The sequence below is a fragment of the Chiloscyllium plagiosum genome, unplaced genomic scaffold, assembly GCF_037043375.1.
Source record: "Chiloscyllium plagiosum isolate Xiang-an unplaced genomic scaffold, Cpla_swu_hap1 HiC_scaffold_3, whole genome shotgun sequence".
Taxonomy (NCBI): Eukaryota; Metazoa; Chordata; class Chondrichthyes; order Orectolobiformes; family Hemiscylliidae; genus Chiloscyllium; species Chiloscyllium plagiosum.
In genome coordinates, this window is record NW_028270141.1 from 85,205,073 (window position 1) to 85,220,693 (window position 15,621).

The 15,621-nt window shown below is 39.3% G+C and overlaps 2 protein-coding genes across 8 annotated transcripts in view; one reads left to right on the top strand and one right to left on the bottom strand.

Moving 5' to 3' along the window:
- nt5dc1 (5'-nucleotidase domain containing 1) overlaps positions 1-15,621 on the top strand; it is a 568,470-nt gene that overhangs the window by 178,039 nt on the left and 374,810 nt on the right. The window lies entirely within an intron of this gene.
- Positions 1,274-14,447, bottom strand: LOC148150615 (uncharacterized). The gene is made up of 4 exons (XM_087981126.1): positions 14,392-14,447; positions 13,910-14,033; positions 10,415-10,474; positions 1,274-3,105 (listed from the first exon to the last, which is right to left on the bottom strand). Exons 1-4 carry the CDS (start codon positions 14,395-14,397, stop codon positions 1,274-1,276), a joined length of 2,022 nt encoding a protein of 673 aa, XP_087837252.1. The 5' UTR covers positions 14,398-14,447.

Below are 15,621 nucleotides of genomic sequence, written 5' to 3' on the forward strand. Positions count from 1 at the left end.
ATTGTAAAAGAAAATTTGGAAGTTTGTTTCAGATAAATAAGTCTGTTTAATTCCAGTTCCACAAAATTATTTGACAGCTCATATTGACAGCTCATATTAACAGTTCATGTAGTAGGAGTACAGTTACATTTTACTATGTAAAAGTTGCACTTTTTGAAACTAATGATACAATCTTTCTATTCCAAATTTTCTTTCTCCATCTGAAGATGATGATTCATCCAAGATTTAGTCTTGTGGTTGCCAGGAGTCCTCTGATACATCAATCAGTTGATCATTCTTCATCTCTGTGCAGCTTGAGTGTATTACTTTGGCTGTTTTACTAGGTTGACATGGTAACTAAGCACATGGTCTAGGAGTGTTCACTAAACTGCTTTACATTAGGAGACCTGCTGCACTAAATTCCACTAAACACCAGCACTGCCACCCATCTCATTGCAATGCTCCCCAGCCGCCCTCAATTCTATCCCTGAGGTCAGTAATGATGTTTTCATTGCAAGCTGGCTAATGATGATTGCAGAGAGCATAGATCAAATCTTGGACATTTCAGATCTGTATGATTCAACAACATACAACATAAAGAACATTTCTATACATTGAAAAATGTTAATCATTAGAAAAAAATATTTACATTTACTTTTGAATAAATACACTTAAATACTTTCACTCTGAACATGTGTTATAAACTACATAAGTAAAAAATCTATGAATAATAAAGTGGCATATACCAATGATGAAATGGAAGTAAGAGTGGTAATATTATGAAATCTAGAAACAAAGGAAAAGAGAATTTTGAAGCATTGGTTTGAAAATTTGGAAGACTACAGTCTCTAAAATAGGTGGAAAGCAGTGAGCATGGTTAAAGAATGATCCTATATTTTCAAAATGTACTTCTTGCTTTGACATTTTCAACAAAGATGTTTACATAGAAATGAACATAACCGTGTAACATGAATTGAACAGCATTTTTGCTCGTGAACAGTGGATAACCCGTTTCTTCTTGAGCTTAAAAGTTATAAAAGTGCAGTATTTATTTCTGATACAGTATGTGTCATCACACCAGTATAGTGCTGTATATGCCATATTTATATGATAAAGATAGATGACTCAAGAACATATGTTAAATGTAGGAAAATAAAATTGGTGGAACAGCTATACTTGTGTGAATTTTAGTTCCAAATAATTTCTTAATGAAGGTACATTGTTTATCAATTAAGAAACACCTTCAGCAAACTTAGTTTGATTCATTGAAATAAAACCCTGCAATCTGTGTAAATCATGAGGGGCTAATTAAAAACCCTGAGAAGGATGACTGTTTCTCATCAGATGAATATAAACCGTTAGCTTCCTCTGAAGGTAATAATATGTAGACTTGGTCATTTTCACGTAGGTGTACTATAGCACTCCCTGAGGCTTGATCCACATATCCTTTTGTGTAATCATCATATGTTTGTAGTATGGATTTTCCGTTTTTATATAATGAAACCCAAACGCTCGCCCCCTTGATTTGTACATGGTAACTAAAGTGATAAAGCCCTGGTACTTCACATGTAAAAACACCAGATGATGGATCATAATTATTATTTGAATTGGTCTCTAGAATGTCAAATACTATTGGTTGCCCTACTGGTGGATATGCCCTAGAAAGAATGGCTGTAAAAGCTGGAACAGGGCTCAGTAATCCAGGTGGTGGCTGTACTGATTTCTCTGGTTGTACATAGATTTCACCAGGTAAACCTGGTGGACCAGGAAGGCCTGGTGGACCAGGAGGACCTGCTGCCCCTGTTGGTCCTGGTGCCCCTGCTGGCCCCTTCGTTATTTCTCTGCTAATGAGACCCGGAGGACCTGGAAATCCTGGTTTTCCTGGAGCACCATTTAGTCCAGGAGGCCCTTGCGATCCAGGCAACCCAGGCAAACCTTTATGACCAGGTATTCCTGCTGGCCCTCGCAACCCGATTGCACCTGGAAAACCTAATGGGCCCTGAGGACCAGGAGGACCAGGATTTCCAGATTTCCCAGGTGGGCCAGTGAGACCAATGTCACCTTTTTGACCAGTTGGCCCAACTGATCCTGGTAGCCCTGGTGAACCTGATTTCCCAGGAGACCCTGACATTCCCGGAACGCCAGTTGCCCCTCTGTCACCCTTTGCTCCAGGATACCCTTGTGCACCCATATGTCCTTGTGCACCTTTATCTCCTGGAGCGCCAGGAATTCCTTGTAAACCTCTCGGCCCCTGTGCTCCTGGTAGACCGGCTTGTCCCACTAAACCAGGGTCTCCTGGCTTGCCCGTTTGTCCCATCTCACCTTTTTTTCCAGGATACCCAGGATAACCTACGGGGCCAGGTTCTCCTTTCAGCCCTGGCACACCTGGTTTTCCAATACCTGGCAGTCCTGGTGCCCCAGGCAAACCTTGGATACCAGGGTGACCCTTCAAACCAGGTGGCCCTTGCATTCCTGGTACACCAGCAGCTCCGGGCTTTCCTATTCCAATTGGTCCAGGTGGTCCTGGTGGTCCTTTGTGACCCGGTGCTCCAGTGAAACCTGATGGGCCAGGTGGTCCCATTTCACCTTTTTTACCTGGGTCACCAGGAAGACCAGGCACACCTGCTGTAGTTAATCCTGCTGGTCCTGGAGTTCCCGGTGCCCCTGGTGGCCCAGGCAGCCCTCTTTCACCTGTAATCCCTGGAATTCCAATTCCTTTATCCCCCTTTTGACCAGGGAGGCCTGGATAACCTGGGTGTCCCTTTGCTCCAGGTAATCCTGGTACTCCTGGAGATCCTACTGCCCCTTGTGGGCCAGGTTTACCAATAACAGACAATCCGGCTGGTCCAGGATTTCCTGGAGGGCCTGGACTACCCCTTTGCCCTTGAATCCCTTGAATTCCTTTATCGCCTTTTTGTCCAGGATACCCTATTCTCCCTTCAGGTCCTGGTGCTCCTGGAAGGCCTGGAGCTCCCTTTAAAGTTAGTCCTTGTGGTCCTGGTTGTCCTGGACTTCCAGGGGGTCCCATCAACCCAACACCTGGCTTTCCTGGATATCCAGCTTGCCCTGGGGATCCAGGGGGTCCTGGAGGTCCAGGTGGTCCAGGCATTCCTGGATCTCCTCTCACTGTGAAAGTAGAAATGTATATCTTAGATTCCAGAAATACTGGTATGTTAAAGGCAAGATAATTTTGATGGGTACATTGCACTGAAGTAAGAATAATCAATGAGCAACAATAATTATGAGAAGTTTTATATGTGTAAGATGGTCTTGGCCATTGTTGTAAATTAAAAATACTTCCATTCTACTAGCTTGATGAAAAAAAATTGATTTACAGGTGGTAGAATCACCATTTTTAAAAGGGTGTAAATGTAGCGACTTAAGTTATGTTGCAGTGGATTTTTCAACACCTTTTTCTCAAAATCAACTGAGCATAATTATTATGTAGTGATTATATCATGCCCATAACACGAAAATATTAATAGGTACTTCAGACAGGTAATCTAAAGCAAAACATAACCCGAACCACATAGAGATCTTGATGCAGAGAAGCAAAAGCTTTATTGAACTTGTGGGTTTAAAGGAGGAAAGTGAGATGGAGGCACAGTGGTTTATGTTGAGAATTCCATACCTTGGGTTGACACAGATGAAAGGACAGCTACCAGTCCTGGAGTAAATGAGATTTAGAGAAGTACAGATGTCTGAAAATATAGGACCAATGGAGATTAAGAATGTAGGAAGGCCAGTGAACGATTTGAAAACAAGGATGAAAATGTTAAATATGCATTGTTGTTTACCCACTCCACAAGGCAGGAGGCAGGTGAGCGATGTTAGCAAGCTGGGGATGGAGGTTTAGGGGTGGTGGTAGCGGATGGGGGCACAAGTAATGTAGGCCAGTGAGCAAAGGTCTGATGTTAATGGTGGTGATGAACAGCATATGGTGAGAGTTAGGAGACTGAAGGGCTCGAATGTTATTTTTTTCTCCCCATCATTACATCTGTGTGGGAATACTAGAAGTAAAGCAGTGGATAAGAACGGAACAAGGCAAAACCAGCCCAAAGTGTTGAGGAAATACAGTTGCACCTATATTTGGCACAGATGAAGTTTCCACATTTGAGATTGTTGTAAAAAAATATTGCTCCAGAAACCGATTCTGAAACCAGATCAGATCATTGTGAGTTTCTGCTAGTTGTGGTTACATATGGACCTTCAAAGACGCTGGTAAATTAAGCACTATTTTATCACTCAGACCAAACTGGCACATTTTGAATTCTTTTCAATAGAGTCATAGAGATGTACAAGGCATTTTGATATCAATGCTTTTTTGTGACAAAGCCATTTTCAGCTATATTAAAAATTGTATCCTATTATACACTTAATTCTGTCAAGACTTTTTCATGCAAACTGAAACAGAAGTCCATTCTGAAATGTTTAGCTGGTTATTACAAGCTATTTTAAAATATAATTATATGCAAATTAGTGTAACAGGAAACTTAAATCAACTGCATGTCTCAAAACTAATTAAAGTTAGTTTGTAAGTATGAGAGTTTGACCCTGTCTTGTGTTTGTGGCCAACGTGGACAGCTTTGGCTGAGTACATACAATATGCTTAATCATTTTAGGCTTTGTTTGATGATTATCATGAAACATGTTAATTTCAAAAATGCACTTACTAATGTTTATATCATGAAATGACCAAATAATATATAATACTCTTAAATTGACAAATCTATATTTGAGTTATGAAAACTATTTGTAAAAGAACAATTTTTTTTGCATTTGTGTTTTTATGGATTGGTGGCTATAGAATGATTTGGTCATTTATAAATTGTGGTAGTTGTTGCACTTACAGTTATATAATGCATGCAGTTATTTTTGCTCAACATTTTTGATGTTAATTGTTTCTGTTGGATATGCAATCCTAATGTTATCAGTTTCATGCAAAATCAAATATATTGGCCATACAAACTGGTGGAAACAAATTCAAAGTTGACAGTTTTGAATCCTCTGTTATGTCCAATTTTGTTAAAGGATTTAGGTAATATTGTATTGATTCTACCATTGGGAAAGCATAGAATTATAATTATAATAACTTACTGTTTAAGATTAACGGTGTGATTTTCTATAAATTATTTCAATAAATCCATTTTTGCTCATCTTTATTCTCTACTCAAATATAGGTTCTATTAAAAATCTAATTTGATGAGATACTAATCAATGTGAACAGAATACCCTTCTGATCCACTCTTCACATATCTGCATGTTTTTCTGAGATCAACATAATTTTATAACAGAAGTAAGCATCCAACGTAAAAAAAGTCCACGATTTAGCATTTGCAGCCTGAAGCTTTGTGGTTTGGAAGGCAACACTATTGTTTAGAAATACATCTACTGGTCCTCAAGTAAATAGAACACCCTTCAGTTTCTTCAGTTAGTCCTCAGGAAATTTGGTGGGTGAAGCGAGACACTGGAGGACTCTATTTGCGATAATTTGTTAGGTCCCAAAGACAAGCTGCCCATTAAGGGTAACAGGAGTTGCCAATCAATGTGAATCTCATAACTACATACCATATTCCTGGAGGCAATCTGGGAACAAAGTTGGTAACTTTTTACAAGGTCAGCCATAGGAAATGCTTCCAATTTGTTAATTTCATGTATGCAAAGCATCCATAACCATTGCAATTGTATCCTTTTGACATTGTTTTGAAACTGTACTGTGGATGTACATTAAGGGCAAACTTAGTGTCAGCAGTTTTTTTTTGTAAGTTTTCCTTCACTTGCACTTTTGAATACGTTCCAGCCAGAGCAATCCTCCTATCAAAGGTATGACATGACATGCTATGCTATGACATGACTTGTTCTGGAATAACTGGATAATATCAATGAGACTACATTAAAGCTCATACATACTGTGTCCATTGCTCACCTGCAGGGATGAGGTTCCAGTCAAATAAATGATATTTAATTTTTGTTTCCACTATTGCATCACACCCTTTGCATGTGGTCATGTAGCTGCTGGAGAAACTTTGAGGGTGCAGAAAGTAAGCTATTCTTATAGTCACTTTGTTGGTACACCTGGTTCAGTTATGTTACTGGTTACTGGCAGAGTTTTAATTAATCTTGACATCCTTCCACCTTTGAGAAATGATGGACATGTGGCAAACAATAAATTTAAGAGTGGTGTGTCTTCATTTGATGCACCTGGGTTGAAGAAACTAATCTTTGAGAGACAGACTGGATAAGACATTGGTAAAGGATGTTCTGGATTCTTGTTTTCAGCATTGGTATTCTGTTGCTAAGCTGCTGCAGCCATTGTTGGTTGTGGTGGTTCACTCCAGTCTGCAAAAGGTTGACATGATTTTTTTGCCCTTACTGACTTTTGGTGTGATGTTCAATATTTACAGCCTTCATGTCATGCTTGCAAGTGTCCTTGAAGTCAGGCCTTGGTTGCTTTACTGGTAATCTGGCCCCATCTGCCTCACTACACACAAAGTCCTTGGGTCTGTAATTGTCTTATGTCCTTGGGATGTTTCCAATTCCCTGAAGCTGCCTCTGTTTCATTACTGCCAACACACTAGGGAGTTGTGTCTTAATTCATTCATGATTTTGTTCCACCAGATATTAACCGTGATACACTGTAGACAGAGAAGGTGGAAATTATTGGACTTCTTGCCCCGGCAACTGTAAGTCACTCATGCCAAACAGTTAGGTGCTGAGAATGCAGAAAAACCTATAACTTGATCCTCAATGTCAATTAAAGTTTACCCCATGTGCATCTTGCAAGTTAGCCAAAGCTATTGTTTCACGATGTATGTGTTGAGGTCGACATCAAGGAGCAGATTGTATGTCACCATGACTGAAGGTCCCAGAATTTCATAACCACTTACAATGGGATGTTCTTTATTGTGCACAGGCATTCAATATCCTGTCCCTAGACATGGTTTTTCGAGCACTTATTGTGAGAGAGCACAAGTTCTGCCCATGGGAGAGAGAATTTCATGACTCTTTGTAGATTTTGAGAAGTTGAGATGATGGTTCAATTCAAAGTCACGGAAATGTTGTAAAGTTTACTTTTATCATGGGAGACAGTCAATGCCAGGCACTGAAGTTACTTGAAAGCAATAAATGTTGGATAAATTCAGCAGCTCACGAAAGATCACAGACATGAAGCATTAAACTCTGATTCTCTTACCACTTCTACTGAATATGATCAGCATTTTATGGCTTTACTTCAGATTTCCAATAGCTATAGCATTTTGCTTTTGATGTGAATGTTACCTGCTGTAGTCAGTCCTGAGGTTGGATGGTATCCAATTGCTGCTTTTTGAGCTGCTTCCGTATTGGAGGAGATGTGACGGAACTGATTTCTGTGGAAATGTCAGCAAACAGCTGAACGCTTGCCCATGGCTGACATAAGGTCATTCAAGTAGCTGTAGTTGGTTGAGTAAAGGATGTTACCTTAACAGACTCCTGCAGTAAAGTCCCAAAACTGTGCTTCTGATAACACAAGCATATTTCTTCCGGTTGTGAGAGATTCCAGTCAATGGATGATTTTCTTTTCATGAATCGCCATTTGCATCAGTCTTCTTTGGGGACTTAATATCTTACGTTGCCAACTGCTTTCTTATGTTTGGGACCACATATTCATATGTCTCCTTTGACATTGCTTTCGTTTCCATATCTGGATCAAGGCTCTGGTGATATCTAGTGCCAAGCAGTTCTGGCAGAACCTGAACGGAGAGTCAGTAAGCAAATTACTGGTGAGTCAGCTCGCCATAAGTACACAGCTCAGCAGGATGTTTATTCAATGCTGCAGCACACCACAGAGTGTATGGATTCACCAATACCAGAGGATCGAAGGACAGTCTGAGATTCTCCCACAAATGTTTAAACATTCCTCACCCCCCACCTTGAATTCAGAGGTGACAAATATTGAGAAACGTTTCAGTAACTTTAGAGCTGAGGTAAGGTGCAAGAGAAGGTGATGTTAGAGGTGGAAGTGAGTGGTCAGGATGATGGATTATGATATGGGGTTCGAAACACAGCTCTGGGTCAAACAGGATGCCAAGGTTATTAAACTGTCTGGTTCCGCCTGAGAGTCTGGCCAGCGGGCTATGGAATTTGTAGCAACAGAGACGAGTTTTATAGCAGTGGCTGAACATAGGATGTCTTCAGTAGTCCCAGTGTTCAATTAATGGATATTTCGACCTTTCCACAATTTGATGTCAAATAAATGGTCTTTACAGCTTAAACATAATGATGTGGTTCAGACAAGTGGTGGGCAGATTATTAAATATGTTGTCCGCATTCACATGGAAGCTGATGACGTCCATTCCTGTGGATAATGCTCTGAAGATGCATATATATGCATGTAAGTGGGTGGGAATGGAGCCAGTGTGTGGCATCCTTGGGGAATCTTAGGTCAAGTATGGTAGCAAAAGAGATGCTTCTGAAAAAGAGCTTGTTGTATCTGAAACAGATGGAAATGAAATAGCACAAGTGCAATCCTATAGCATTAGAAACAGATGGTAGGCAATAGAGGAAGATAGAACATTTGATTATCTCAACAGTCATGTTTTCCTTGAAGGAAACAAGGCTGAGAACAAATCAGATTGAAGTATTCAAAGTTGTGAGAGGTCTGCACAGAGTTATAGAAAGGAAATGCTGCTAATCATGAAATGATCAAAATCAAGAGGGAACAGATTTAAGGTAACTAGTGAGAAAAGCACAAGTGAGATGAGGAAAATAAATTTTGTGCAGAGTACGGTTAGGGCCTGGAAACATAGCCAGAGAGTGGAGTGGAGGCAGTTAAATTGGATGGATATTTGTTTATGGAATGATGCGCAGATACAGCGGGAGAAGGTAGAAGAATGGCTCTAAGTTAGCTGTTCATTCAGGGGCTAGCATGTTCAATCATGAACTAAAGGGCCTCCTTCTTTGCCTGAATAATTCTGTAATTCAGTGAAGAGCTGAGGAGGACAGTATAGAATGACACACCACAGTCACGAAGAATGCCACTGTGATTTTAGTCAGGGCAGACTTCATTTTCAGCTGGTATCCTGAGATGCTCTGAAGGAGTCACGATTTGCAGTTCCAGAGGCCATGAGCCATGTTGACATTGATCTTTGCAGTGGTACCTTAGAATGCCTTAAAATAAAAAAGAATTTGGCAGCCATCTGTGATATGAAAACTGCTTGCCTTCAGACTCCAGTAAATAAGTTGAACATTGAGGGTGGCATTGCTTTCTGATCCACATAGCTAATAGAGAAAATAAGATCTTGTGGGTTTAATCCATAATTATTATCCTTGGGTCTTTGGGCATCTTGCTTTTTCGCAAAATTGCAAGGCTCTCTGCTAATGGATGGTTGCCTGCAGGTAAGGTGACTTTGGCACTTGAATAAACAGGGTACTAGCCATACACTTTACACATTTGTGTGCTATGGATTATCTCTGTTGGTTGATTTTGCTGGTGGGTCCTTTGAAGGGTTTGGAAACGTGCTTGTGGAGAAGTGTGGCTGAAGTCCTTGTTGCAACATTTGACATAAGTCAGTGTCAGCTTTCTGTAATATTGATGGCTTGTGTGAACATTGCTTGCAGCAGTTTTAGTTGGATGCACCGCAGATTGTAAATATGCACGAGTGTGCAGACCAGCTTTGGTCCAGTTCAACCTTCCTTGACTCCTTTGCTGATCATTTCCCTCTTTCTTACAAAAATACAGATATCACAGGTTTTCCCAAATACTGTGGTATGATGGCAATTGTTTAGAAAATGTTGTTTTGCATAACTGACACAAAATGTAAATGACAGGTGGAAAAACTGTTTAAATAAATAATAAATTTATTTAAGTTGTGGGTTGAACTTCTTGCATCTTTCTTTGCATTGTTTTTACGCAAGTATTTAGTCCTTAGTAATCCAGGATGTTTCTTGAAAGTGGGTGGGTAGACAAATTGGAACAAAATGAGAAGTGCACATTGGTCCAAACATCAGTCAGAATGGTAATTAAAAATTTCTCCTCAGCCGGAGTGCAAATTAAAAAGTGCAGTAACAGCTTAAAACCATGTACAACATCTTAAGTACTGTTATTTCATTCAAGTTTTCAATCCATAAATCCTTAAGTTTTGAGGATGCCTAAATGATGACATAAGGTACATCCTGATATTGAAATATAGCAAGCATTCCCATCAATTTCCTACTGGAATTACATGTGATAAGCCTATTTGGGTAGAAACCTGTTGTTAAGGAGATCCATTTCTTCTTTCATATCAATTAGTTCTGAATCATGCCTTGAAGTTGGTGATAGCAAAAACTTAGAGTGAGCAGGCATTTCTTCCAGTTATCTTGTAATATAGGACAAACACTTAGTTAACTTGCATTGTAACCTATCTGATATCAAAAAAAGCTGATGTTAAATGAATAAATACTTGTCATTTCTTACCTGTGATGCCCTTTGGACTTTCCTCAAGACTCTGATAATGAAGACCTTTCAATTCATAACCTAATTTATTAAAACAGGTTCTGAGTTACAAGAAAAATAACATGACCAAACTAAATTAAATTGCTATGAATATGCAACTAAGTTGTAAGTTTTCCATAGATCAATGCATTTGTGCATATTGCACACAGATTAGTTAATATTAACAATTTTAAAAACTATCTTAGACTGACAGTGCGTAGTTAAATTATGACTTTTATTTGTTGACACTTAAAGTGTTGACATTATTTTGGAATCATAATACTTTTTCCTTTAAGTTTCTTTGAGATAATACTTAACATATTCCAGTTAACACACCAGAAAATCTAGAATCTCACAAATAATTGCCTGTGCAATTCTTGGGCTGGTTTCCTGGAAGTATACCTGTGAGAGTTTTAATAGAGGGTAAACATCTGAAAAGATGGGTTGAAGAAAAGGGCCCATCCCAGGCTGTGAGATACAGGCAATATTTTGATATTGGGTCATTTTCTCTTTTTTTTAAAAGTTAAAATCATGACTGGATCTTTTTTTCCTTTGTTCTTTCATGAGATATTGCCATCATTGGTCAGGCCAACTATTGCTGCCCATCTATATTTGACTTCGAACTGAGCAATTTGAACTGTGGCCACATTGCTGTGGTTCTGGAATCATATGTAAGCCAGACCAGATAACGATAGCACAGTACCTTCCCTAAAAGACATGAGTGAATCAGATGAGTTTTTGATGACAGTGGATGAAAGTTTCACAGTCATTCCCACTGAGACTCCTGTTGATATATCAAGTTCTTTTCATCATACTGCTGTAGTGAGATTTGAACCTATGTCCCAAGAATACTTGCCCAGGTTTCTGAATTATTGGCCCCTTGACATTGATGTTGTGCCACTGTCTCTCCATTTCAATGCCCACAGTGTCGAAGCAATAATGGAATTTTTATTTTGTATTTCTGTATGTCTAAGTACGTGTGTCATTAATTTTCCTTTCTTAGCTGGCAAATTTATCTATCCATCTGCTGCTGTCCTGTGATCAACAAGTTTGCCAAAGATTTACTTGTTGCCTGGTTTATCTACTCCATGGGGAAACCTTCTGAACCACCATTGAGAAATGGTGGGAATGACATCAGCATAGGATGCTCCACCTGGAGATCCTTTGCTCTTTGCCTTTGTTTTTTTCCTCTTTTTCGCAGTCCTGGAGCGGCGCGTGGGGAAGTAGTCCTGGAGTGGACTGGAGGCTTGGAGCAGCTTGGGACAGTTGTTGGACTGGGGCCTGGTGCGGACAGTTGGACCACGTACTAAGCTGCTGCTACTTGAAATTCTTTACCAGGCTGTAATGCCAATCCTTATGTTGTGTTATAACTGTGTTACTTCATCTTATTTTTTGGACACTTTTCCTTTTATTTCTCTTTTGTATTCAAGATTGTGCCTAAGATGGTGCCATTAGAGGCAGCCATAGTTAAAAGCTTTTCACTGTACTTCTGTACTCTGATGTTGGAGAACACGAGACAATGAAGGGTATTCTATTCTATTCTAAATCATTCTGTAAGATTTCAATCATACCCGCACGGTGGCACAGTGGTTAGCACTGCTGCCTCACAGCGCCAGAGACCTGGGTTCAATTCCCGCCTCAGGCGACTGACTGTGTGGAGTTTGCACGTTCTCCCCGTGTCTGCGTGGGTTTCCTCCGGGTGCTCCGGTTTCCTCCCACAGTCCAAAAGATGTGCAGGGTCAGGTGAATTGGCCATGCTAAATTGCCCGTAGTGTTAGGTAAAGGGTAAACATATGGGTGGGTTTCGCTTCGGTGGGTCGGTGTGGACTTGTTGGGCCGAAGGGCCTGTTTCCACACTGTAATCTAATCTAATCTAATCTAATCACTGTGGTCTGAAGGAAATGCAATAACAAAAAATACAGTTTCTTAAACTTTTTGAAGAATTACGTTTTGTATAATCATGTTTGGTTATTTTCCTAGTTTCAATGAAATATAACCAATCTTTTGTTAAGGGAAAGGCATGGATAAGGTCAATCTCTCCAAGGAAGAATTGTCAAGTTCTGCACTCTTACAGGCAACAAGTCCGGTGCTAGCTCTGAAGAGGATATAAATGCCAAAAGGTTCTGTACATGATGGAACACCTATCGCTCACAGAAGATCCAGAGACTGCTCTGGTTAGATTTGAGGGGGAGGCCTTTCCCCATGCTGCTGAGAGAGAGAGAGAGAGAGAGAGATGAGGACTTTGTGTGAAATGGAAACATTAGACAAGTTGCTGTACAAGATATTTGAATACCATGGAATTCTACCATTACAGCTAAGTGTGAGATCTAGCCTCTGCAGCGTTGTTTGAATGTCTTGTGTGAATTGTACTTATTTGAAATTGTCTGAAGAAATGTTATTGAGAACATTAGATTTTTGAACTGACTGCTAAGATTCATTGATACCAGAAGAAATTCTGGGCTAAGTTGGCAAGGAAAGGTTGGCGTAATAAGACAGGTTAAGAGGAAACCAGAACATGGATGATTAGATCCATCAATACTCTTGTCCACCCACAGTAGTATCACCACCTCCAGGAATACTACTGTGGGTCTTGCACAGCAGGTATCCAGATTATTACAAATGCAGTTTGGTAAGGCTGAGATGTCTACCATATATCTCAATGCTTGACAATGAAGAGTTTGGTGTTTCGAATAATAAAATTCTCTGAAGAAGTTTGTCACCTTCTGCATTCTACTTTGCTGTGAATCAGGGGAAGTGATGAACTCTATCATTATGGGAGTGCAAATGGTGAGATGGGGCATAGGAACTGCTGATCTCACTTAGGTTGTCAGCCTATCTGCACATTCGTCCTCAACATTTATAAGCAGCTGATTTGCAGCCAGTTTCTCTCAGGCTTCACAAGCATGGGAATGCTATAGGTCTCACATGAGGAGCAGCAGCCTTTCTTCACCTCTGGTCAGGCCACTGAGGGGAAACTAGTTGAAAAATTAAGAAAAGTCCTTTCAATAAGCATTTTGAGTTGGTCACATGGCTGAGAAATAAGTAGAACACATTTATTACATTTGATGTTAAATTATTCAGCTTTATCTTGGGATTATACCACAATACAAGTAATATGTCATCTGTAATGTACATTGAGATCTCCTGAGTTTAAGAAATGGTCTATATGAATTTCTCTTTTAGGAAGCAAGGAATGCTTTTTGAGAGAACGGGAAATTTAAAGTTGACCGAATGAACATTGCCCTTGTGCACACCCAGACGGTTGGTTTATTTCAGCATGGAGAGAACTAATTGTTACTAATTTGAGATATCTATAAGATAAAAGGTATAAGATAAATATTGCTTAGACTAAAAGTAAACCAACAACTTCAGCTGGCACTTTACTACAGATCACGATTGTATAACTTTGTTCATCATGTAATTAGTGCAAAGCAGAGCAATCTCAAATAATTGTTTCCAAATGTAATGAAAACTTACCCTGACTTTTTGTATTATATGGTGATTGGTTGTATCCCTTGTATCCTATTCCATTCACCAGAGAAATAGACATGAATATCAGAAATGCACCAGTTTCCACTAAAGTCATGCTTGTAGGTAGAATCTATAAGAGTTTTAATAGATATTTGTTTACATTCGTTAACAGAATAATGCAAACCATCTTGACAAAATTGCACATAAGATATTGAAAATGGTTCCTTCTGTCAAACACCCTGCCTGGCAGTGAAGTTGAAAAAAATTGACAAAGTTTGAGTAGGCCCCATTTAACATGTAGCACTGGACATGCCATGCTTAGTGCCCATGTTTCAGATTAACATCATAAACAAACCAAGACAGAGAGCTGCATAAGGAGAATAATACAAATTTAATTAGCCAATGCAGACAAAACTAGTTCTAATCTAGCAGCATCCCTTCTTGCCCTTTTGCTTGTTAACTTGATTAAAAATTGAAGTACAACGTACCAACATATCTTGCCTCCTGGACTGTATTTCAGTTTAACATCCCCAATAGATTATCCCCTTGAAATCATGGAAGTTCTGATGTAGTAGTGCTTTCAAAAAGATAGATGCTGGTATTTATATATGGGAGACTCCTACTAGACAGCTGTACATTTTAAAACTCCTCCCTTTAAATGGAAGTAATAGCTATGCTGATTTCTTTTAACTTTTCAAAATGAAGTAGATTGTGGTTTTGTTGTGGTTAGTTGTCTCCTTGCAGATTGGTGTTCAACATGACCATGCAGACAGTTTTCAAAACCAAATGTGCGATAATACTTCTAAAACAAATTCCCATCATATTTAGAAGAATTCCTAAGAACATTTTCATTTTGATCAAGTTCAAACCTCTGAAGGATTATAAAGGAACAAATAAATATTTTGGTTTAATACCAATGCCATCAGCATTCTGAGGTTGTTTTATTAGTATTTTGCTTATCCACATGTGTTTTTAAATGCTTCGCAACTTCAGTATATTCATACTCTGATCGAACACTTCAAACTAAATTATCTTCATTCAGATTTGCAATGACATTTTTTTTATAAACTGAGAACAACTAAACTTAAGTAAATGAATGGTTGAAGCAAGTAATAGTAATGGCATGATGTATAGAAAGGTTGGACAGTGTCCCTTAAAGGAAAAGAAAATAATACACCTCTTGACAAAATTACCTAATCAAAAATGTCCACATTTGAACCTTTCATAGATGGTCAAGCATTTGCAGAGGTACAGAATGAAGATGAATACAACATAAATAATGCATCTAATTTAATCTATTTTGGGTTGGCAAAGTTGTATTATTTTGATTGGATGTGATCCATGTTAGTCAGCAGCAGCATAATGAGGTGATGTATTGTGCAAAGCTTTATCTCACAAGAGATTTGGCTGACAGACAGATAACTGATTGTGGATCAGTGGTGCTGGAAGAGCACAGCAATTCAGGCAGCATCCGAGGACAGGCAAAATCGACGTTTCGGGCAAAAGCCCTTCATCAGGAATATTCCTGATGAAGGGCTTTTGCCCGAAACGTCGATTTTGCCTGTCCTCGGATGCTGCCTGAATTGCTGTGCTCTTCCAGCACCACTGATCCAGAATCTGGTTTCCAGCATCTGCAGTCATTGTTTTTACCTAGATAACTGATTGTGTACACCCTACAATATAGATGCAAATTCTGTTAAGGTAATTCAAGAAATAGT

Excerpts from the sequence above, each read along its gene's own strand:
- LOC148150615 (XM_087981126.1), bottom strand. Across the intron at positions 10,475-13,909 it reads ATATAATACAAAAAGTCAGG|GTTATGAATTGAAAGGTCTT; the intron begins GTAAGTTTTCAT and ends TTAATAAATTAG. Across the intron at positions 3,106-10,414 it reads AAGTCCAAAGGGCATCACAG|TGAGAGGAGATCCAGGAATG; the intron begins GTAAGAAATGAC and ends CTACTTTCACAG.